Source organism: Triticum aestivum, chromosome 1B, assembly GCF_018294505.1.
Source record: "Triticum aestivum cultivar Chinese Spring chromosome 1B, IWGSC CS RefSeq v2.1, whole genome shotgun sequence".
Classification (NCBI taxonomy): domain Eukaryota; kingdom Viridiplantae; phylum Streptophyta; class Magnoliopsida; order Poales; family Poaceae; genus Triticum; species Triticum aestivum.
The window spans coordinates 366028765-366054786 of record NC_057795.1 but is presented as its reverse complement, the minus strand read 5'-3'; the positions used below and the strand labels follow the sequence as shown (position 1 = coordinate 366054786).

The following is a 26022-nucleotide window of genomic DNA, read 5'->3' as shown; positions in this document are numbered from 1 at the left end:
CGTACAGCTCTCCGAGAGTGGATAACCCTGTAAGCTCAATGATGTCAAGAGCTTTGGCTTCATGTTGAACATTTCCTGTCATCCACTCGAGAACCCATGTCTTTGTATCCCTGTTGTAGCCGCGAATGTGGAGGGTAGCATAGAATTGAAGCAAAAGCTCTTCATTCCAGTGTTCTTTGTCTGTCACAAAGCTGAGCAGACCAGCATCATGAAAGCAGTCAAGTGCTTCTTCTAAGCATGGCAGTCCAGCAATGGCTTCAGTGTCAAGGCGCATATGAGGGAAAATGCGCCCTTGATCATACAGAACGCAGGAGTAATAGCTTCATTGCTGATGACTCCAGAAATGATCAGATGATATTCTTGGCCTTGAGTAGGGGTTCTTTGAGCTGTCAAAGAAGGTGTTGTGGCTTTTGAAGCCATTTGCATTGAAGGACCCTGCAGATGTGGCAGTGCCTGGAAACCTTGGCGGTCTTGGCTTTGGTTTCTGGACCTGAGGCCTATGCTCAATGTGATAATCAAACTGAGGACCAGAGACATTAGGCGGAGGGACCAGAACGGGCCATCTTACTGTGATTAGCTCTCCATGGTTGTATGCTTGCTCAATTGTATAGGGCCTTGGTGGCAGAACAGGAGCAGTGGCAACAACAGTGGCTTCAGGCTGCACAACAGAAGCTTCAGGAGCAGTTGCAGCATTGACTTGCCTGGTGCAGGCTCCACATTAGCTTCAGCCATGACTACGTCATTGGCTTCATTTGTGTGGGTGGTGGCAGCATCAACGTTTTCAACCTCCACTTGTTGAGGTGGAGGGTCTGGCACAGGCACGTTCACTTCAGGAACAGCTTCTTCAGTGATGGGGGGAGTAGGGACACGTTCTTCTTGATGTTCATCATCGGCTGATGCAGCCCGATTGTCTTCAGCAGCTTGGGCTTTAGACACGGAGACATTCACAGTTGGAGTGGCTTGTGAACACCTGACATGCAACAGATCGGTGGTGCACTTCTCCTTCTGGAACGCTCGGAAGAGGGACTTGAGGCATTGGTCCTTTGCGAAGCCTTTGTAGTACAGGCGACGCCTTTGGTGATGGAGTTGGTTGGGCCTCATCCTCTTCAACTTGCACAGATGGTGTGACTTGTTGTTGTTGGGGAGTACTGGGGGAGTCTTGTTGTTGCAGGCGATCAGCCCATGATGCATCCTGAGCAATTGGCGTCAGAGGACGACCAATGCTAATGATTTCGCTGTTCGTGAGAACAGGCGATGATACCAAGTTGTGCTCGATCTGAGGAAGAACGTCATCATCTTCAACATTGTCATGGGGACCAATGTCTTCAGCAGCGATGGGATCAACTGCCGGAATGTCTTCAGCTTCATAAGCCTTTGTGGAAGCAGGCTCATGAACAATCATCCGTCGTTCTTGGTGTTCAGATGCAGGGCGAACCACTGAGATAGGTTCAACAACTAAGGGCTCTGTGGGAGCAGCCCGATTCTTCTTGATCTTGCGCTTCTTCTTGGAGGGAGCAGCATCAGAGGCTTCTGAGGTTTTCCTTTTTCTGGCTTCAGCCTCTGCTGCCCTCGTCTTCTTCTGTTCTGAAGCGGTTGACATGGCCTTTGGCTTCGAGCCAGTCATGCTGCTTGGGAAGACTATGCGAGGTTCATCCTGCCTCGAAGGTGTAGGTTGGACAGTTGATAGCTTCTTCTTCTTTGCAGCCATCTTGGGGTCGATGCCAGGACGACCAAGAGCCTTGCGCTTCTCAGCCTCATTGTAGGCTAGCACACACTTGTCAGCCAGATTCTCCATGCGCTCTCGAGAGCCTAGAGCTTCTTCACGCTTCTTCTGAAAGGCTTCTTTGAGCTCGTGCAGCATGATCTTGAAGTTTTTGACATCTTGCACGCTGAGCTTGGCCACATGCTTCTTGAACTGAGCCTTTTCATAGTCGATCTTGTGCTTCAGTTCGACGATGCGCTGAGCAATAGCTAGCTCAGAAGCAATAGCGCCATTGAAGGAGACGCTAAGGCCAATGGGAAGTTGCAAATCATTAAAGCTGAGATTTGGTGTGTCAAACCACTCATCAATGAAGTTATGGATGATTGCCACGTCAAAGAGAGGCAAATTATTGAAGATCTCTGCTTCTTCCTTGCTCTTGATCAGTTGCTCAAGAGCATCATCTGCAAGATCGTCATCGCTGGACAGATCAATGTGCTCTTCACGCAGAATGGCAGCAGGAGTCAATGTCTAATCAGTACTCTTGATGATTTTCTTTTTCTTCTCCGTCTTCTTGGAGATGCGTGATAGATCTTCAGACTGCACACTGTCTTCAGGAGGTGCAGTGGCCAGTGGCTTCGCACGTGAAGCTTTTGGAGGTGCAGCTGATGTTGAAGCCTTAATCTTCTTTAGCTTCTGCGGCTTTGGAGGTGGAACTGGGGCTTCATCAGTATCAACATCATTTTCAGAATGATCCACTTTGGCACCTTGTACCAAGATGTATGAGATGAGGCCATCAAGGTTTGAAAAGGGGCCGATTTCATTGGGTTCCGCATCATGTGAGGCGTCATCACGGGGAGCAGAGGGACCAGGGTTGAAGTCTAATCCCAATGACTTCTTGTTTTCCTTTGCCGATGCCTTTGCATGCTGGAAGTTGCGCTTGAAGAGATTATCGTCACGACACCAGAGCAGTGATGATGGGTCGGCATTTTCAGGCTGAGGTCCACGGACCATACAACGATAGAAATCCTGTGCAACAGCTTCAGCTCTGTTCTTGGGGGGAAGGCCTCGATAGAGAATATCACCCCAAGGACTTTTGATAGCATTCTTCTCAGCGTACTCCTGGGTCACGAACTTGTACTTGAACCATTGTTCAGCCCAATATCGTCGAATCCATTGGATTCGGGTCTTGCACTGATTATAATCCTCTTCAGGATATGTCTTGTAAATTTCTGCGAGGTCATCAGGCAAATCTTTTGATGTTCCCCCTCGACGCTATCTGCCACCCTTCCTTACTGATTTCTCTGCAGCCATGAACTTCACACTAAATGGCTTCAATATGTTCAAAGGCTTCAAGGGCTTTCGCTTGCTGGTCAAACAGGAACTAGCTTCAGGAGAGTTAATGTGTTGTTGTAGGAATACTGCAAACGAATGCAGACTATGAGAACCAAGGGATTCTCCCATGGACATGTACCTGTGACAACATTAGAGATGCGAGTGAAGGGGAAGAGGTCATATGCATTCTAAGAAGATTTGAAGATAAATCAGTTTGAAGACATTGACCTCATGATGCGAAGACATTCACTTATATGTTGAGAGTTGGTTCCAGATTTGTACGAATCCGTGAATAAGTACAAGTGAGGAATCTAACTAGATATGAAGCTTAAGTGAATATACTAGGCAGTATGAGATGCAGACAGATAGATCTAACATCGTATAGGCAGAAACCAATTTTGGTAAATAGGATGAATCATTAAGGATCAAAAAGATGGTAAAAATAGAGTTATATTTACCACACGAAGAACTGCTAGATGGGATGAATAGGAGACGAGCAGTTCAATCCACCGTGCCCTAACTTGGCGACGGAGGACACCTACAGCGGCGGCGGAGAGGACGAAGTCCGCGGTCGGTGTGAGGACGGCGTCGGAGAAGTCGCGGCAGCTAAGCGCTTCGTCGCCGGCGTCGTCGCGAGCTAGCGGTGGCGCTAGGGTTTTGACAAGGTGGAGAGGTGGAAGAATGTTTTCTTGACCGCAGGGGACACGTATTTATAAGAAGGTGTGCAGCATAGTGCAATTACGCAGGTGCCCCTGCCTGTTCACATCTGAGGGACACGTGGCAAGCATGCAACATACTCAGAGTTGTCCCACGTTCCCACGCCCGCCAAGTTTGTCGGATGGTTGTTCCGGCTTCTCCGGATTTCAACAATAATGATGAATCATTTAAAAAGACTTGATGTTTGTCTCTGTGTCTTCTGCTGACAAGGATGCAGAGAAGACATTCGACAGTTTCAATAGAATGCATATGATTTGGACAGATAGATTTTGAGATAGTAAGCATAGAGAGATTAGGGTCCGATCACATTCACTTAGTTCAAAAGATTCAACAAGGAAGACATAGCTATAAGAGAATGTTGTAGAGGACAGAATACTAGTGTATATATATATATATATATATATATATATATATATATATATATATATATATATATATATATGAGAAAGCAATCAAATCGACACAGTGAAGTAAATCATGAAGATAAGTTGAAAGTTGAAGACAAATCAAATGCGAAGATATTCAACAATAACGCCATGAGTGAAACACTTCAAACCAAGAAATTTAGTGGTGGCGTTACCCACCGTATAGGAAGTATTAGACCCAGACACGGCGCACAATTATCATGGCGCTCCGAAGTCAAATTCCATGTTAATGTATTCACACTCAGAATGTAAGTCTTCATTGATTGAAGATATACTTTACTTCGTGTGTTGCACATCTAAGTCATCAACATGCATAAGTGTTAGGATGTGTGCCTGATCATAGGACATTCTAGGATTCCAAGATATTTAGCTCACACCATAACTTGCAAAACCTTTTCTCATCCAAGGGCTTTGTGAAGATATCTGCCAGTTGCTCTTCAGTGTTGACGTGAATGATGTCAATATCTTGTTGGGGAACGTTGCATAAAACAAAAAATTTCCTACGTTCACCAAGATCCATCTATGAGTTCATCTAGCAACGAGAGAGAGATGCATCTACATACCCTTGTAGATCGCGTGCGAAAGCGTTCAAGAGAATGGGGTTGAGGGAGTCGTTCTCGTCGTGATCCAAATCACCGGAGATCCTAGCGCCGAACGGACGGCACCTCCGCGTTCAACACACATACGGTCAGCGTGACGTCTCCTCCGTATTGATCCAGCAAGGGGGAAGGAGAGGTTGATGAAGATACAGCAGCACGACGGCGTGGTGGTGGATGCAGCAGGGCTCCGGCAGGGCTTCGCCAAGCAACTGCGGGAGGAGGAAGATGTGTAGCAGGGGGAGGGAGGTGCCAAGACTCAGGTTGCGGCTGCCCTCCCTCCCCTCCTCCTTTATATAGGCCCCTAGGGGGGCGCCGGCTCTGGAGATTGAATCTCCCAAGGGGGGCGACGGCCAGGGGGGGTGGAGTGCCCCCCAAGGCAAGTGGTGCGCCCCCTACCCTAGGGTTTCCAACCCTAGGCGCAGGGGGCCCAAGGGGGGCGCACCAGCCCACTAGGGGCTGGTTCCCCTCCCACTTAATCCCACGGGGCCCTCCGGGATAGGTGGCCCCACCCGGTGGACCCCCGGGACCCTTCCGGTGGTCCCGGTACAATACCGGGTGACCCCGAAACTTTCCCGATGGCCGAAACAGCACTTCCTATATATAATTCTTTACCTTTGGACCATTTCAGAACTTCTCGTGACGTTCGGGATCTCATCCGGGACTCCGAACAACATTTGGTTTGCTGCATACTCATATTCATACAACCCTAGCGTCACCGAACCTTAAGTGTGTAGACCCTACGGGTTCGGGAGATATGTAGACATGACTGAGATGGCTCTCCGGTCAATAACCAACAGCGGGATCTGGATATCCATGTTGGCTCCCACATGCTCCTCAATGATCTCATCAGATGAACCACGATGTCGAGGATTCAAGCAACCCCGTATACTATTCCCTTTGTCAGACGGTATGTTACTTGCCCGAGATTCGATCGTCGGTATCCCAATACCTCGTTCAATCTTGTTGCCGGAAAGTCACTTTACTCGTACCGTAATGCATGATCCCGTGACCAGACACTTGGTCACTTTGAGCTCATTATGATGATGCACTACCAAGTGGGCCCAGTGATACCTCTCCGTAATACGGAGTGACAAATCCCAGTCTCGATCCGTGTCAACCCAACAGACACTTTCGGAGATACCTGTAGTGCACCTTTATAGTCACCCAGTTATGTTGTGACGTTTGGTACACCCAAAGCACTTCTACGGTATTCGGGAGTTACACGATCTCATGGTCTAAGGAAAAGATACTTGACATTGGAAAAGCTCTAGCAAAACGAACTATACGATCTTGTGTTATGCTTAGGATTGGGTCTTGTCCATCACATCATTCTCCTAATGATGTGATCCCGTTATCAACGACATCCAATGTCCATAGTCAGGAAACCATGACTATCTGTTGATCAACGAGCTAGTCAACTAGAGGCTCACTAGGGACATGTTGTGGTCTAAGTATTCACACGTGTATTACGATTTCCGGAAAATACAATTATAACATGAATCAAAGACAATTATCATGAACAAGGAAATATAATAATAATCCTTTTATTATTGCCTCTAGGGCATATTTCCAACAGTCTCCCACTTGCACTAGAATCAATAATCTAGTTACATTGTGCTGAATCAAACACCCATAGAGTTTTGGTGTACATCATGTTTTGCTCACGGAAGAGGTTTAGTCAACGGATCTGCGACATTCAGATCTGTGTGTACTTTGCAAATATCTATGTCTCCATCTTGAACATTTTCACGGATGGAGTTGAAACGACGCTTGATGTGCCTGGTCTTCTTGTGAAACCTGGGCTCCTTGGCAAGGGCAATAGCTCCAGTGTTGTCACAGAAGAGAGTGATCGGCCCCGATGCATTGGGTATGACTCCTAGGTCGGTGATGAACTCCTTCATCCATATTGCTTCATGCGCTGCCTCCGAGGCTGCCATGTACTCCGCTTCACATGTAGATCCCGCCACGACGCTCTGCTTGCAACTGCACCAGCTCACTGCTCCACGATTCAACATATACATGTATCCGGTTTGTGACTTAGAGTCATCCAGATCTGTGTCGAAGCTAGCGTCGACATAACCCTTTACGACGAGCTCTTCATCACCTCCATAAACGAGAAATATGTCCTTTGTCCTTTTCAGGTACTTCAGGATATTCTTGACTGATGTCCAGTGTTCCTTGCCGGGATTACTTTGGTACCTTCCTACCAAACTTACGGCAAGGTTTACATCAGGTCTGGTACACAGCATGGCATACATAATAGATCATGTGGCTGAGGCATAGGGGATGACACTCATCTCTTCTTTATCTTTTGTCGTGGTCGGGCATTGAGCTGAGCTCAATCTCACACCTTGCAATACAGGCAAGAACCCTTTCTTGGACTGATCCATTTTTAACTTCTTCAAAATCTTATCAAGGTATGTGCTTTGTGAAAGACCTATGAGGCGTCTCGATCTATCCCTATAGATCGTGATGCCTAATATGTAAGCAGCTTCTCCAAGCTCCTTCATTGAAAAACACTTATTCAAGTAGGCCTTAATGCTGTCCAAGAATTCTATATCATTTCCCATCAAAAGTATATCATCTACATATAATATGAGAAATGCTACAGAGCTCCCACTCACTTTCTTGTAAACGCAGGCTTCTCCATAAGTCTGCATAAACCCAAACGCTTTGATCATCTCATCAAAGCGAATGTTCCAACTCCGAGATGCTTGCACCAGCCCATAAATGGATCGCTGGAGCTTGCACACCTTGTTAGCATTCTTAGGATCGACAAAACCTTCCGGCTGCATCATATACAGCTCTTCCTTAAGATAACTGTTAAGGAATGCCGTTTTGACGTCCATCTGCCATATCTCATAATCATAGTATGTGGCAATTGCTAACATGATTCGGACGGACTTAAGCTTCGCTACGGGAGAGAAAGTCTCATCGTAGTCAACCCCTTGAACTTGTCGATAACCCTTAGCAACAAGTCGAGCTTTATAGATGGTAACATTACCATCTGCATCCGTCTTCTTCTTAAAGATCCATTTGTTTTCTATCGCTCGCCGATCATCGGGCAAGTCTGTCAAAGTCCATACTTTGTTTTCATACATGGATTCTATCTCGGACTGCATGGCTTCTAGCCATTTGTTGGAATCTGGGCCCGCCATCGCTTCTTCATAGTTCGAAGGTTCACTGTTGTCTAACAACATGATTTCCAGGACAGGGTTGCCATACCACTCTGGTGTGGAACGTGTCCTCGTGGACCTATGAAGTTCAGTAGCAACTTGATCCGAAGTACCTTGATCATCATCATTAATTTCCTCTCCAGTCGGTGTAGGCACCACAGGAACATTTTCCTGAGCTGCACTACTTTCCGTTTCAAGAGGCAATACTTCATCGAGTTCTACTTTCCTCCCACTTACTCCTTTCGAGAGAAACTCCTTTTCCAGAAAGGATCCGTTCTTGGCAACAAAGATCTTGCCTTCGGATCTAAGGTAGAAGGTATACCCAATGGTTTCCTTAGGGTATCCTATGAAGACGCATTTTTCCGACTTGGGTTCGAGCTTTTCAGGTTGAAGTTTCTTGACATAAGCATCACATCCCCAAACTTTTAGAAACGACAGCTTAGGTTTCTTCCCAAACCATAATTCATACGGTGTCGTCTCAACGGATTTAGACGGTGCCCTATTTAAAGTGAATGTAGCTGTGTCTAGAGCGTATCCCCAAAATGATAGCGGTAAATCGGTAAGAGACATCATAGATCGCACCATATCCAATAGAGTGCGATTACGACGTTCGGACACACCATTACGCTGAGGTGTTCCAGGCGGCGTGAGTTGTGAAACGATTCCACATTTTCTTAAGTGCGTACCAAATTCGTGACTTAAATATTCTCCTCCATGATCTGATCGTAAGAACTTTATCTTTCGGTCACGTTGATTCTCTACCTCATTCTGAAATTCCTTGAACTTTTCAAAGGTCTCGGACTTGTGTTTCATCAAGTAGACATACCCATATCTACTTAAGTCATCAGTGAGAGTGAGAACATAACGATATCCTCCGCGAGCCTCAACGCTCACTGGACCACACACATCAGTATGTATGATTTCCAATAAGTTGGTTGCTCGCTCCATTGTTCCGGAGAACGGAGTCTTGGTCATTTTGCCCATGAGGCATGGTTCGCATGTGTCAAATGATTCATAATCGAGAGACTCTAAAAGTCCATCAGCATGGAGCTTCTTCATGCGCTTGACACCAATATGACCAAGGCGGCAGTGCCACAAGTATGTGGGACTATCGTTATCAACTTTACATCTTTTGGTATTCACACTATGAATATGTTTAATATTACGCTCGAGATTCATTAAGAATAAACCATTGACCATCGGGGCATGACCATAAAACATATCTCTCATATAAATAGAACAACCATTATTCTCGGATTTAAATGAGTAGCCATCTCGTATTAAACGAGATCCAGATACAATGTTCATGCTCAAACTTGGCACTAAATAACAATTATTGAGGTTCATAACTAATCCCGTGGATAAATGTAGAGGTAGCGTGCCGACGGTGATCACATCGACCTTGGAACCATTCCCGACGCGCATCGTCACCTCGTCCTTCACCAGTCTCCGCTTATTCCGCAGCTCCTGCTGTGAGTTACATATGTGGACAACGGCACCGGTATCAAATACCCAGGAGTTACTACGAGTACTGGTAAGGTACACATCAATTACATGTATATCAAATATACCTTTTGTGTTGCCGGCCTTCTTGTCCGCTAAGTATTTGGGACAGTTCCGCTTCCAGTGACCCTTCCCTTTGCAATAAAAGCACTCAGTCTCAGGCTTGGGTCCATTCTTTGACTTCTTCCCGGCAACTGGCTTACCGGGCGCGGCAACATCTTTGTCGTCCTTCTTGAAGTTCTTCTTACCCTTGCCCTTCTTGAACTTAGTGGTCTTATTGACCATCAACACTTGATGTTCTTTCTTGATTTCAACCTCTGCTGACTTCAGCATTGAAAATACTTCAGGATTGGTCTTCACCATCCCCTGCATATTGTAGTTCATCACAAAGCTCTTGTAGCTCGGTGGGAGCGACTGAAGGATTCTGTCAATGACCGCCTCGTCCGGGAGGTTGATCTCCAGCTGGGACATGCGGTTGTGCAACCCAGACATTTTGAGTATGTGCTCACTGACAGAACTGTTTTCCTCCATCTTACAACTATAGAACTTGTCGGAGACTTCATATCTCTCGACCCGGGCATGAGCTTGAAACACCATTTTCAGCTCCTCGAACATCTCATATGCTCCGTGTTGCTCAAAACGCTTTTGGAGCCCCGGTTCTAAGCTGTAAAGCATGCTGCACTGAACGAGGGAGTAATCATCAGCACGTGACTGCCAAGCGTTCATAACATCTTGGTTCTCTGGGATGGGTGCTTCACCTAGCGGTCCGTCTAGGACATATGCTTTCTTGGCTGCTATGAGGATGATCCTCAGGTTCCGGACCCAGTCCGAATAGTTGCTGCCCTCATCTTTCAGCTTGGTTTTCTCTAGGAACGCGTTGAAGTTCATGTTGACATGAGCGTTGGCCATTTGATCTACAAGACATATTTTGCAAAGATTTTTGACTAAGTTCATGATAATTAAGTTCATCTAATCTTATTTAATGAACTCCCACTCATATTTGACATCCCTCTAGTCATCTAAGTGTTACACGATCCGAGTTGACTAGGTCGTTTCCGATCATCACGTGACACGGACTAGTCATCATCGGTGAACATCTCCATGTTGATCGTATCTTCCATATGACTCATGTTCGACCTTTCGGTCTCTTGTGTTTCGAGGCCATGTCTGTACATGCTAGGCTCGTCAAGTTAACCCTAAGTGTTTTTGCATGTGTAAAACTATCTTACACCCGTTGTATGTGAACGTAAGGATCTATCACGTGGTGCTTCGAAACGATGAACTTTAGCAACGGTGCACAGTTAGGGGGAACACTTTCTTGAAATTATTATAAGGGATCATCTTATTTACTACCGCCGTTCTAAGTAAACAAGATGCATAAAACATAATAAACATCACATGCAATTATATAAAGTAGTGACATGATATGGCCAATATCATATAGCTCCTTCGATCTCCATCTTCGGGGCTCCATGATCATCTTCGTCACCGGCATGACACCATGATCTCCATCATCATGATCTCCATCATCGTGCCTCCATGAAGTTGCTCGCCAACTATTACTTCTACTACTATAGCTAACGGTTTAGCAATAAAGTAAAGTAATTACATGGAGTTAAATCATTGAAGTAGTAGTGGCAAGGTCGATCCAACTAAAGTAGGAGAGACAGACACCCGCTAGCGACCTTATGCAACTAGTGCATGTCAGTCGGTGTAACCTGTCTCACGTAAGCGTACGTGTAAGGTCGGTCCAGGCCGCTTCATCCCACAAGAAAAGACTAGTAGTGGCAAGCAAGTTGACAAGATCTATGCCCACAACAGATTTGTGTTCTACTCGTGCAATAGAGAACTACGCATAGACCTGGCTCTGATACCACTGTTGGGGAATGTTGCATAAAATAAAAAAAATCCTACGTTCACCAAGATCCATCTATGAGTTCATCTAGCAACAAGAGAGAGAGATGCATCTACATACCCTTGTAGATCGCGTGCGGAAGCGTTCAAGAGAACGGGGTTGAGGGAGTCGTTCTCGTCGTGATCCAAATCACCGGAGATCCTAGCGCCAAACGGACGGCACCTCCACGTTTAACACACGTACGGTCAGCGTGACGTCTCCTCCGTCTTGAACCAGCAAGGGGGAAGGAGAGGTTGATGAAGATCCAGCAGCACGGCGGCGTGGTGGTGGATGCAGCAGGGCTCCGGCAGGGCTTCGCCAAGCAACTACGGGAGGAGGAAGAGGTGTAGCAGAGGGAGGGAGGCGCCAAGACTCAGGTTGCGGCTGCCCTCCCTCCCCCCTCCTTTATATAGGCCCCCAGGGGGGCGCCGGCCCTGGAGATTGAATCTCCCAAGGGGGGCGGCGGCCAGGGGGGTGGAGCGCCCCCCAAGGCAAGTGGTGCGCCCCCCCACCCTAGGGTTTCCAACCCTAGGCGTAGGGGGCCCAAGGGGGGGCGCACCAGCCCACTAGGGGCTGGTTATCCTCCCACTTAAGCCCATGGGGCCCTTCGGGATAGGTGGCCCCACCCGGTGGACCCCCGGGACCCTTTCGGTGGTCCCGGTACAATACCGGGTGACCCCGAAACTTTCCCGATGGCCGAAACAACACTTCCTATATATAATTCTTTACCTCCGGACCATTCCGGAACTCCTCGTGACGTCCGGGATCTCATCCGGGACTCCGAACAACATTCGGTTTGCTGCATACTCATATTCATACAACCCTAGCGTCACCGAACCTTAAGTGTGTAGACCCTACGGGTTCGGGAGATATGTAGACATGACCGAGACGGCTCTCCGGTCAATAACCAACAGCGGGATCTGGATACCCATGTTGGCTCCCACATGCTCCTCGATGATCTCATCAGATGAACCACGATGTCAAGGATTCAAGCAACCCCGTATACTATTCCCTTTGTCAGACGGTATGTTACTTGCCCGAGATTCGATCATCGGTATCCCAATACCTCGTTCAATCTTGTTGCCGGCAAGTCACTTTACTCGTACCGTAATGCATGATCCTGTGACCAGACACTTGGTCACTTTGAGCTCATTATGATGATGCACTACCGAGTGGGCCCAGTGATACCTCTCCGTAATACGGAGTGACAAATCCCAGTCTCGATCCGTGTCAACCCAACAGACACTTTCGGAGATACCTGTAGTGCACCTTTATAGTCACCCAGTTACGTTGTGACGTTTGGTACACCAAAAGCACTTCTACGGTATCCGGGAGTTACACGATCTCATGGTCTAAGGAAAAGATACTTGACATTGGAAAAGCTCTAGCAAAACGAACTATACGATCTTGTGCTATGCTTAGGATTGGGTCTTGTCCATCACATCATTCTCCTAATGATGTGATCCCATTATCAACGACATCCAATATCCATAGTCAGGAAACCATGACTATCTGTTGATCAACGAGCTAGTCAACTAGAGGCTCACTAGGGACATGTTGTGGTCTAAGTATTCACATGTGTATTACGATTTCCGGATAATACAATTATAGCATGAATAAAAGACAATTATCATGAACAAGGAAATATAATAATGATCCTTTTATTATTGCCTCTAGGGCATATTTCCAACATATCTTTCTTCATGACATGATATATGAGAAAGTGATGACGAATTTCAATGTGCTTTGTCTTCGAGTGCTGAACTGGATTGTTGGCAATCTTGATGGCGCTTTCGTTGTCGCAGAAGAGAGGTACTTGTTTCAGATTGACGCCATAGTCCTTGAGAGTTTGCTTCATCCATAGAAGCTGAGCGCAGCAAGATCTAGCAGCAATGTATTCAGATTCAGTAGTTGAGAGTGATACACAGTTTTGCTTCTTTGAAGACCAACAGACAAGTGATCGTCCCAGAAAGTGACATGTGCCTGATGTAGACTTGCGATCAACCTTGTCTCCAGCATAATCAGCATCCGAGAATCCAACCAGATCAAATCTTGAGCCCTTTGGATACCATAATCCGAGTGTTGGGGTGTAAGCAAAATATCTAAGAATTCGCTTCACAGCTAAGTGATGCGATTCCTTTGGTGCCGCTTGGAATCGAGCACACATGCAAACACTAAGCATAATATCTGGCCTAGATGCACATAGGTAAAGTAAGGAACCAATCATGGAGCGGTATACCTTTTGATCGAACTCTTTACCATTGTTGTCGGGACCAAGATGGTGTTTGGCTGGCATTGGCGTCGTGTAACCTTTGCAATCTTGCATTCCAAACTTCTTCAGACAGTCTTTGAGATATTTTTCTTGAGATATGAAGATGCCATTCCTTTGCTGACGAATTTGAAGACCAAGGAAGAACTTCAGCTCACCCATCATGGACATCTGATATTGCTCTTGCATCATGTATCCAAACTCATCACTATACTTCTGGTTGGTGCAGCCGAAGATAATGTCATCCACATATATTTGGCACGCAAACAATTCACCATCATATGTCTTCGTGAAGAGTGTGGGATCGAGCGATCCAGGTTTGAAGCCTTTGCTCTTCAGGAAGTCTTTGATCATATCATACCAAGCGCGAGGTGCTTGTTTGAGGCCATACAGTGCTTTGTTTAGTTTGTACACCATATCAGGATGTTTTGGATCTTCAAAGCCAGGTGGTTGAGCAACGTACACTTCTTCTTCAATCTTGCCATTGAGGAATGCACTCTCCACATCCATTTGATATAGTAAGATGTTGTGGTGATTAGCATAGGCTAGCAGTATGCGAATAGCTTCAAGCCTAGCTACAGGAGCAAATGTTTCATCGAAGTCAATTCCTTCAACTTGAGTGTATCCTTGAGCCACAAGACATGCTTTGTTTCTGACTACTTGACCATGCTCATCTTGCTTGTTTCGATATATCCATTTTGTGCCAATAATGTTATGCTTGTGAGGGCCAGGACACTTGACAAGTTCCCAAACATTATTCAGCTTGAACTGTTGAAGTTCTTCTTGCATGGCTTGAATCCATTCAGGTTCCATAAAGGCTTCAGCAACTTTCTTGGGTTCTGATATTGATACAAACGAAAAATGCCCACAGAAATTTGCTAACTGTGTTGCTCTTGAGCGAGTAAGTGGACCAAGCGCATTGATGCTATCAATTATCTTCTCAATTTGTACTTCATTAGCAACACGAGGATGAACTAGACGAAGACCTTGCTCTTGCTAATCATTGTCATCATTGGGACGATTGTCTTTGTTCTGAGCATTGTCTTTAGGTTGGTTTGGGGCAGAAATGATAAGTTCCTCTTCAGGCTGTGCTTCAGAGGGCATGATTTCACCTGTTCCAATCAGCTTGATTGATTAGCTGGACGGAGCTTCATCAAGTGTACTTGGCAGGAGCTCTCTTTGTGAACCATTGGTTTCATCAAATCGCACGTCCACAGTTTCAACGATTTTGTAGTGATAGAGGTTGAAGACTCTGTAAGAGTGCGAGTCCTTTCCATAACCGAGCATGAAGCCTTCATGAGCTTTAGGTGCAAATTTTGACTTGTGATGGGATCCTTGATCCAGCACCTAGCACCAAAGACTCTGAAGTAGCTGACATTTGGCTTCTTGCCAGTAAGGAGCTCATAGGATGTTTTTCTCAGAAGCTTGTGGATGTAAACACGGTCGATGATGTGACATGTTGTATCAATAGCTTCAGCCCAGAACTTTCTTGGTGTCTTGTACTCGTCGAGCATTGTTCGAGCCATCTCAATGAGGGTTCTGTTCTTGCGCTCTACAATGCCATTTTGCTGAGGTGTGTATGGAGCAGAAAACTCATGAGTGATTCCCATTGTATCCAGATAAAGATCAAGCCCGGTGTTCTTGAATTCAGTGTCGTTATCACTTCTGATATGCTTGATCTTGACGCCATAATTGTTCATGGCTCGATTGGCGAAGCGTCTGAAGACATCTTGTACTTCAGTCTTGTAGAGAATTATGTGCACCCATGTATATCTTGAGTAGTCATCAACAATGACGAAGCCATAGAGACAAGCTGTTGTTGTGAGGGTAGAGTAGTGAGTAGGGCCAAATAAGTCCATGTGTAACAACTCGAAGGGTTGAGATGTCGCCATGATTGTCTTCGAGGGGTGCTTTGCCCTAGTCATCTTTCCAGCTTCGCAGGCACCACACAAATGATCCTTCTTGAACTTGACACCCTCGATGCCTATGACATGCTTCTTCTTGACGAGTGTGTGTAAGTTCCTCATGCCAGCATGCCCCAGCCTCCGATGCCAGAGCCAGCATTCTGAAGCTTTTACCAGAAGACATACGACAAGCTGTGGACCTGTTGAGAAATCTACCATGTATAGATCATCTTTCCGATACCCTTCAAAGACTAGAGACTTGTCAGATTCCATTAGTACAAGGCAACGATATTTTCCGAATAGCACAATCATGTTCAAGTCACAAAGCATTGAGACAGACATTAAGTTGAACCCAAGGGATTCAACAAGCATCACTTTATCCATGTGTTGATCCTTTGAGATTGCAACTCTACCTAGACCCAATACCTTGCTTTTACCAGTGTCAGCAAATGTGATGTGACTCTTGTCGGATGGACGTAAGGTTGAGTCCATGAGAAGACTTCGATCACCAGTCATATGATTAATGCATCCGCTGTCCATAATCCATTCTGAAGCATGAGGTGTCATACCCTACAGTGCAGTTAGGAGGATAGGCTTCACATAGTGTGTTGTGAAGCATAAGCATTTGACGCACACAAGGATTATCACAGCTTAGATCAAGGTTAGAACTCATAGTATGACTGGTAAGTGATTCTCATGTGAAATATATAGTAAGACCATTTTATCATGCGTCCCTTATAGTGTTTTAGGTCCCCAGCAATAGTATCGGACGCCTTTGATTGCTGGCTGGAGACCATATTCTGCAAAAGAGAGTTAATTCTTCTTCACCACCCACATCTTCAGGGGTGGCTTAGAAGCAATGAGTCTAAGTGCAGCATCTGAGAATTTCGGCTTTGGAGCCCTAGCAAATAGCCTTGCAGGAGATGAATGATACTCATATGAATAAGCAGAAAAGTTCTTAGTTCTATGAACATAGCGGTTTGAAGACACATGCTCATATTCATAAGTTTGAGTACGATTTCCCTGCAAAACATTGGCGTTAGGGTGACTCAGGTGAGTCCTGTATCCGTATGAAGCCGTTGGACCATATGATGCCTTTGGTCTGGGGTTTGTCTTCTTCCCTGGTGGTGTCATGATGACATTCACTGGAAGATTCTCAAGACAGCTTTTGGGAACCCAGATCTTCTTCATAGGTGGTCCATTCCTGCAGTTAGTACCAATATACCTCGCAAACACTTCACCATTCTGATTTTTGAACAGTTTATAGTTTGCATCAAAGGATTCATCAATGATAATAGGATTAGCACAGGTAAAGCCAGATAAGGTGGATGGATCCACTGAAGGTTCCTTTGCAGCAACCCATGTGGTTTTGGGATATTGCTCAGGTTTCCAGTAGGAACCATCAACATTCATTTTCCTCTCGAACCCAACACTCTCTTTCCTAGGGTTTCGGTTCAGAATTTGCTTTTTGAGGACATCGCAAAGTGTCTGATGTCCTTTCAGACTTTTATACATCCCTGTTTCAAGCAATGTCTTCAACCTAGCATTTTCATCAGCAATAGTAGTGGTATCCTCAATAGAGGGGTTAGCTACCACATCAGTAGTTGAAGACAAAGCAACAGTAGCAGCAGTGGAACATTCAGCAACAGAGGTAGCGTTATCACGCTCAATGCATTTTAGACATGGTGGTTCAAATCCATCCTGAGCGGAACTGGTCTGTTGAGCGCGAAATGACTCATTCTCTTTTTGAATATCTTCATGAGCCGCTTTCAATTTCTCAAGCTCTTTCTTCCTTTGAAGATAATCATAGGAGAGCCTTTCATAAGTGGTTGAGAGCGTCTCATGAAGACTTTCAAGTTCTTGGTACTTAGCATGAAGATTTTTTATGTCTTCAACTAAGGACTGAGAACGTGTCATTTCCGCGTCCAACAGGTCATCGCTTTTGTCTAACAGTTTTTGAGTATGTTCCATAGCCCTTTGTTGTTCAGTAGCAATTTTAGCGAGTGTTTTGTAGCTGGGTTTGGATTCACAATCAGAGTCATCTTCACTTGATGTTTGAAAGTAAGCATCACGTGATTTTACCTTGGCACCACGTGCCATGAAGCAGTAGGTGGGAGCAGGATCGTCCATGTCATCAGCTTCAGCGTTGGTGTGGAAGTCATTGTCTTCAGTGTTGAAGCTGGACTTGGCAACATAGGCTGTGGCTAGAGCCAGACTTGCAAAGCCAGGGTTGGACTCTTCTTCAGACTCCACCTCTGCCTCCTCAGAAGCAGACTCCTCCTCTGAATCCATTTCCTTGCCAACAAAAGCACGAGCCTTGCCAGATGAGTTCTTCTTATGTGATGAAGACCTTGATGAGGACTTAGAAGAAGACTTTGAAGATTTCTTCTTCTTCTTGTCATCAGAATCATATTCCTTGCTCTTCTTCTTCTTCTTCTCATTTTCCCACTGTGGACACTCAGAGATATAGTGTCCAGGTTTCTTGCACTTGTGACATGTTCTCTTCTTGTTGTCATGAGTGGAAGCTTCATCATTTCTTGAGCTAGATCGTGAAGACTTTCTGAAGCCCTTCTTCTTGGTGAACTTCTGGAACTTCTTCACAAGCATGGCAAGTTCCTTTCCAATGTCTTCAGGATCATCAGAACTGCAATCAGATTCTTCTTCATATGAGGAAACAACTTTTGCCTTCAAAGCGCGAGTTCGGCCATAATTGGGACCATAGATATCTCTTTTCTTGGAAAGCTGGAACTCATGTGTGTTGAGCCTCTCAAGTATATCAGACGGATCGAGTGTCTTGAAGTCAGGGCGTTCTTGTATCATGAGGGCAAGGGTGTCAAAGGAGCTGTCAAGTGATCTCAGTAGTATCTTGACGATTTCATGATTGGTAATCTCAGTGGCGCCAAGATCCTGAAGCTCATTTGTGATGTCAGTGAGGCGATCAAACATGAGTTGGACATTTTCATTGTCGTTTCTCTTGAAGCGGTTGAAGAGGTTGCGAAGAACACTGATCCTTTGGTCTCTCTGTGTCGAGACACCTTCGTTGACCTTGGATAGCCAGTCCCAGACTAGCTTTGACGTTTCCATAGCACTCACACGGCCATACTATCCTTTGGTCAGATGACCACAGATGATGTTCTTTGCAGTCGAGTCCAGTTAAATGAACTTCTTGACATCAGCAGGGGTGACACCTTCACCAGTTTTGGGAACGCCGTTCTTGACGACATACCAGAGGTCGACATCAATGGCTTCAAGATGCATGCGCATCTTATTCTTCCAGTAGGGATATTCAGTTCCATCGAACACGGGGCACGCAACGGAGACTTTGATTATCCCTGTAGTTGACATAGCTAAACTCCAGGTGGTTAAACCGAATCACACAGAACAAGGGAGTACCTTGCTCTGATACCAATTGAAAGTGCTAGTTATCGACTAGAGGGGGGTGAATAGGCGATTTTTATCAAAGTCTTCAAAACGTGGAAGTTTTGAAGACAAGCAATAGAAATGACCTAATTGATATGTAGCGGAAGATAAACTACAACAAGCAAGCCATAGTCAAGTATGCAATTATGTGAATGTTCAAAGACTAATAGCAGCTAGGTAGTAAGGATCAGGATGGAAGATAGTATGAAGCCAATCAACGATAGTAGTCAAGCAATGAAGTCAAATAGATAAGACAAATAGGCAATGACTTCACGAAGACTAACTCAAAGTAAAGGGAGGGAAAAGATAGAACCAGTCACTTGTTGAAGACACAGGATTTGTTGGACCAGTTCCAGTTGCTGTGACAACTGTACGTCTGGTTAGGGAGGCTGAGATTCAACTCAGAAGACCGCGTCTTCATCTTATTCCCCTTGAGCTAAGGACACACAGTCCTCGCCCAATCACTCTGGTAAGTCTTCAAGGTAGACTTCCGAACCTTCACAAACTTTGTTCACCGGCGATCCACAATGACTCTTGGATGCACAGAACGCGACGCCTAACCGGCTGGAGGATACACAGTCCTCAAGTGTAATAAGTCTTCAGGTCACACAGACAGAAAGACTTCAGTGATGCCTAACACTCTTTGGCTCTGGGTGTTTTGGGCTTTGTCCTCGCAAGGATTTCTCTCTCTCAAAGGCTTCGAGGTGGGTTGCTCTCAAATGACAAAAGCCGTAAACTAACTCTGAGCAGCCACCAATTTATGGTGTAGGGGGTGGGCTATTTATAGCCACAAGGCAACCCGACCTGATATGTCCAAAATGACCCTGGGTCACTAAGGAACTGACACGTGTTCCAACGGTCAGATTTCAAACACACATGGCAACTTTACTTGGGCTACAAGCAAAGCTGACTCATCCAGCTCTGGATAAGATTTGCTCTCATTGTCTTCGCTCGAAGACATAGGATTTAGGTTGAGCATCACTTCAGTCATTCTGACTTTGTTCACTTGGACCCCACTTAACAGTACGGTGGTTCCTATGACTCAACAAAGAAGAAAAGGAAACAACGAAACAACACAGTCTTCGCGCTCCATAGTCTTCACTCAATGTCTTCTCATGTCATAGTCTTCAATGTGAATATCTTCACACACCACCATTGTCTTCAATGTCTTCATACATTTTTAGGGGTCATCTCCGGTAGGTAAACCGAATCAATGAGGGACACTACCTGCGTTATCCTGCAATTCTCACAGATGCATTAGTCCCTCAACCAACTTTGTCATCAATACTCCAAAACCAACTAGGGGTGGCACTAGATGCACTTACAGTAGGGGATGAGGAGGTTAGGTGGGTTGGCCCTGAAACAGTGAGCGTTGGGCCAAGTGTATAGTGCGTTCTTTTCTATTTCCCATTTTATTTTATGTTCCTTTTATTATTTTTTGTTTTACATTTTAAATTCTTACTAAATGACTTTAATTAACTATGAAATTTGGCCCATGATTATTAGGCAATGATCTGAGCTAGCACACAGAGTTACAATTTACTTTGAAATGGTTAGCTATTTATTTAAATTGAAATGGTATGCTTTAATGTTGTTGGCTTAGTTTTAAATAGGTTAGGGGCATTTAAATATTTCAAATGATGTTGGTTCCTACACTACAATTACTTAATGATTATTTGCAACCCAACAAACAATTTATTTTTACTGTTTGAATTTTTTTGACTTGCATTTGAATTTGAATTTGACTAGGTTTGGATCAAAGTGAACTTTAGCAAAATTAATTGTGATGGCATGGCACCATTAACAGGGTATCACTGTAGCATGACATCCGGGGTGTTACAAGCCCGCATGCCCAAATCGAAGGGTTGGTGACCCCGACAATGCCGCATGCAGCGCCCATCACCACTTGTGTGCACCCGTCCTTGAGAAGCCTTCGCAGCTAGAGTAAACATCTCCACCTCCAAAAGCCGGCATTCTTCCATAGGGTCCTCAACGCAGGCGCAAGGCTCGCAATGAGCGGCACGACACGGAGGAGACCGCCATGAGTATCATCACAGACGGTACCAAGCCAGATGCGACACCTTGAACACCATGCACAGTAGTCCATCCGACAGCCAAGACCGCTATCTAGCATGCGAAGTGATAGATGAAAAGGAGCATTGCATTAAGCATGGTGACATGATGCATGTAGTATAAAGGACAAATACACAGCTATCTTTGTATCCTTAGTGGCAACAACACAATACAAGTTTTCCACTTTTGTCATTGCGGTAGATTAGTTGCAAGATTGAACCCAGCTAACATAAACAACTCCCTCTTGAAGATCATTCATCTAAATATGATCTTCAAGAGGGACATATATGCATTATGCGTGATGGATGCTTCTCATGTCACTTATGCCTTTTTAGATGGTTTGATCCAATTTCACTAATTTCAGGATATTTTAATTACCTATGTTTGAAAAGTGCATCCTCATGGAAGAAATGTTTGAGATCGAAGGAGGAGAGGTCAATCATCTATCTGGGAGGATATCAGGTGATACCGCCAGTTATATGGTTCAAAAAATTCCTAGGAAATTGTGAGCGTTCAAAACACATGTGTCTACAATCCCTAAAATTTTAAGATCCAAATTCAAAGTACAAAGAGAGAAACAAAAAAAGACAAATCGAGATGTGAATAGTGTACCCTTTGCAACTATCCATGTTTTTGTCTTTATTCACACTATTGATGACGATGAAGATTTTTTTCCTCTATCTGTGCTTTGAATTTGGATCTGAATTATTTAGAAGATGTAAACACATGTGTTGTATACCCGCAAAAAAAACATGTGTTGTGAACATTTACAAAAAAAAAGAATTTTTTAAAATATTTAAGTTTAATATTTCAAGTTGGTATCATGGGAGCATGTAAGGGATTGTGGGCCAGTTTGGTTTGTGTCCTGGGCAATGTGCCTGGAGAATTTTGATGCCTGGGATGTGCCTGAAAAGTCTGAATTTTGTGCCTGGCCAGGCTAGCCTGGGAGAGCATTGTTTGGTTGGTGGCCTTGCCTGGTGAAGTATTAGAGATAGTTTTATATGGTAAAATGTTGTACTAGTGTGGAGCCCACCATCACATCCAAATATTAAATTACTAATCAAGAGCCAGGCACCCAGACGTCCAAAATAGATGTCCTGAACCAGGCTAAGCCACATGCCTGGTAAACCGTCCAGGCTAATCACAGTACAGATGAATCAGGCCAGACACGCATGCGTTTTTCCAGGGTAGCAACCAAACACACTTCAGGCAATTTTCAGGCACGCTCCAGGCCAGGTACTTTCTGGCCAGGGCATGATCCAAACTCGCTCTGTATCACCCGATATTCACCCTCGTATGTCTCTCCAACCTCTACCCTCCGACGCTCGATCGAACGGCCAGAATGTGCTAGACAAATCAAGCAAAAGTTGTGGTTGCTGGTGTTTGACTATCCATCCGCCCACCACGTTCACCTCTCAACCAGGAGGAAATGCAATAAGAGAGAGACGTACGGGCAAAGCATCGAATTATCAACGAATGATGACCTCACCTTATATGTAGCAGCGCTGTACACGTACGCCGACACCTAACGTGCCCGATTGGTTCATTGAACCTGGACACATTCCCGCTTTCCCTCGGCAGCTGCAGCCGGCCCGGCCTATATAAAAGGCGCCACAACCTGAGAGGCATCCAGATCCAACGAACTCGTAAACACGTCTGTCTATAGTGTACGCATTCTCCTCAAAGAAAAAAAAAGGTCTATAGTGTACACATATTCTCCCACTCATCCCCGAGAAGTTAGGAGGCATGGCGAGGAAGGCAGCAGCGGCCATGGACGGCAAGAGCTCCGAGCTCGCGAGGGCCGTGGCGGAGGCGGAGGCGAGGGAGGAACGGCTGAGGCGGGAGCTGGAGGCAGCGCTGGCGCGGGTGGCCGTGGCGGAGGAGGCCGAGGAGCGGCTGTGCGTGCAGCTCGGCGAGCTGGAGGCCGAGGCCATGACGCAGGCCATGGAGTACCAGCAGCACGTCAGGGCGCTCTCCGAGAGGCTCGCCCTCATGGACGGCCTGCTCAGGTCCTCCGGCCTCCACAGCGGCGTCGTGCAATCCGGCCTTCACTGACGAACCGAATCTCATCATGCGTTTCCTTGCTTATTACTACTATTATGTGCGATTATGCAAGGCTGTACCTGTACGGGTTTCTAAATTTTCCGCCGGCGTGTGTTTGATGCCAACTCGTCCGTGGTGGTGGAGCGTAGTTTAGGATGTACTGTACATTTTTCTTCTTCTTGATGAGATGTATATAATGTTGTTTGTGTAGTACTACGAATCTCTTGGAGGACATCTAAATGTTGCCCCCGATCTGATGCAAACTTGAGCTGACGCATGCATTCATCTAATATCACACGCAACGGATTCCTTGACAACGATCGAGCTTATGTGCATATAAAACGAGATGATCACGAGCCATATCCATTGGCGCAGAGTGCGTCGCGCTGGAGGACGACCCACAGGACGTTCGTTCTCTAAATTTTCCCTCGATTGAATTGTTCGACTTTCAGGTTTCACCATCCTTACGAGCAGTCAGTTCCCAGGGGAAGCCGATGTTTCGGTGTTCTTGACAAGTTCCTGGTTTCTTCTTGCGGGTGCGGCCAGCATATTCTGGTCGAGAGATTGCTGACCACGTTGCCAAGCTGTGAGCTGCCAACAGTTATACTATAGCAAGGAATTCTACTTGCAATGCATACGCTCTGTTACGGAATTCTTCAAACAATTTGAATCGACTAGATGACACTGCTAGAAAACGAGACGTGTGACGCCACACAGAAAACGACCGCACCAGCTGCTCAATTAAGCAACAAAAGTAAGGAAACTTCGGACCAACACCATACAGCACAAAGTTGACTGATATAATGCAATTGGAAATAGTAATGGCAAATCAGGGACCTCGGATATTTGACAGCAGCACGCATGTAATGAAAAAGAGAGGTATGAAATGGGGCATGGAACTTTTCATCCTGAAAAAATGTCAATCTTCCAGATAGCTGACTGGAGGTGTGAAATGGTCATGCTCCTCAGAAACCAAGACAATTCCACGGAATAACCATGAACGCGGAAGTGTGCAGACAAGAGGTACAAAAATTGATGGAGCATATGACCTGACTTGTCTCCAATAGGGTGACCTGATCTTTAATCAGGAGTACTGCGTTCAGATACGCACCTGGAATCCAGGCTGGAAGGAGGAAAACGTCTTGTCTGCATTCTCCATGAAACTTGGGTAAAATCAATCAGTAAATCTTCTACTAGAAGGCTTCTAAAACCTTTCTAGAGAATTAAAGATAAAAATTTCCAACTTGAGATTCAACAGAACAACACAAACAACTAAAACAGATGTGAATTCCTCTTCGATTTTTAGGTGGTTGCAGAGCTAGACATGAGCCATAGCCTTTTGGCGTAGAATCTAAAGCATGACACAGAGGGTCTGCAGCCCCACCATGAACACACACAAAAAAGAACTTGTGGTGTAGGGGTTGCCACCACATGCACCTCACCAGCAAAGCATACTGCCATGTATAAAGATGCATAGCACAAGTGGGTCTCGACAAACATCAAGGAAAGCATATCCAAACACCAAGAAAAGAATATTCGCGGATCGCGGATCAGTTGCAAGATTGCTGACATGACTAAACAAAATGTTGGCCCATGGCTTCATTTAGAAGACTGTATTCGGCTATGGCTTAAAAACAAAAACCTGGCATTTTTGTTAAACACTTTTAACTCAAATAAATGTAGCAAATTGTTTTCCCCTCTTTTTTTGGTTTAAACACACAACACAGACGCATACACACATGCCCGCGTATTCACAGAAGAAGACCAAGTCCAAAAGCACCTCACTATCGAAGGGTACGTCATCTATCACCTATGCATGATCCACCTTGGTGAGACAAACAAGATGTCAAACTTGGGGTTGGATCCTGGTAGGCTAGGGTACAATCACCTCGCCTGACTACTGAACATATTGTTGGTTCTCAAACATAGCGACCTGTTACTCACAGCAGAGATTTTGGCATTTAGTTTTGCCCACAGAAGAGTTTGAAATAGCAGCATGGTGACTATGGTGACCCCTTTAGTTTAATGAAGTGTGTAAACGGTAAACCAACAACCCAAGTGCTGAACCTCATAGGATTACTGGATAAATACAACTGAGGTGTAAAGCACAGTTTGATTTTTAGCCATAAGAGTGGGCATGTGCAATGTTTGAAGTGTAGTTATAAGTACTTTCAGTCCTGAACACAAACTGGGCAAAAGGACACCCTACTTTCCATTATAACCAAATTGAGGACCACGATTTCATAAAACACACACACACACACACACACACACACACACAAACGATTCTAGCACAAGGTTGGCCGCTTGCCTTGAAATGATATTAGCTCTGAGTGCATGGTCCATGAATCCATGTGATATGCCCAATTACTAAGGTCTAAGGGTGTTGCCAATGTTTATTCCTTGTAAGTTGGTCTTAAGGTGAGCCCTACAGTGATTTTTTCACGCTTAAATGAAAAGATCAGAAACCAATGACTCCATATGATGCCCAAATACTAAGGCAACGACTTCTGTTACTCCCTCCGTTCCAAATTACTCGTCGCTGAAATGGATGTATCTAGAACTAAAATACATCTAGATACATCCATACGTGCGACAAGTAATTCGGAACGGAGGGAGTACATATTAGGATAAAAATAACCTATATTGGGCCCTTTGTTTCTGAACTACTACTATCAATTTCGAAAAGTTGATGCTTCATCGCCTCCTATGGTTCACCAGCTGACAAGCTTCATTAGACTTTGACTGCTTGATGTCCATGTCAAGCTACAAAACCGTCATCACTAATCTGCGAACTGCAGACAAGTCCCCCAATAACACATGGCCTAAAATATCTATAAGAGCACACAATACTCAAATGTCAAATTGATTCTAAAACTGCATATTTCAGTGGGTACAGTTCCAATACTCCTGCAGTGAAAGCAAAGAGACCCCAGGTAGCTACTTACATCCACTACGATGATTC

General features: G+C 45.2%; 1 protein-coding gene across 1 annotated transcript; it reads left to right on the top strand.

Moving 5' to 3' along the window:
• Positions 1–22638: 22638 nt before the first annotated feature.
• LOC123124800 (protein RESPONSE TO LOW SULFUR 2) lies at positions 22639–23325 on the top strand. The gene has a single exon (XM_044545358.1). The coding sequence runs from the start codon at positions 22761–22763 to the stop codon at positions 23067–23069; it is 309 nt and encodes a 102-aa protein (XP_044401293.1). The 5' UTR covers positions 22639–22760; the 3' UTR covers positions 23070–23325.
• Positions 23326–26022: the final 2697 nt, after the last annotated feature.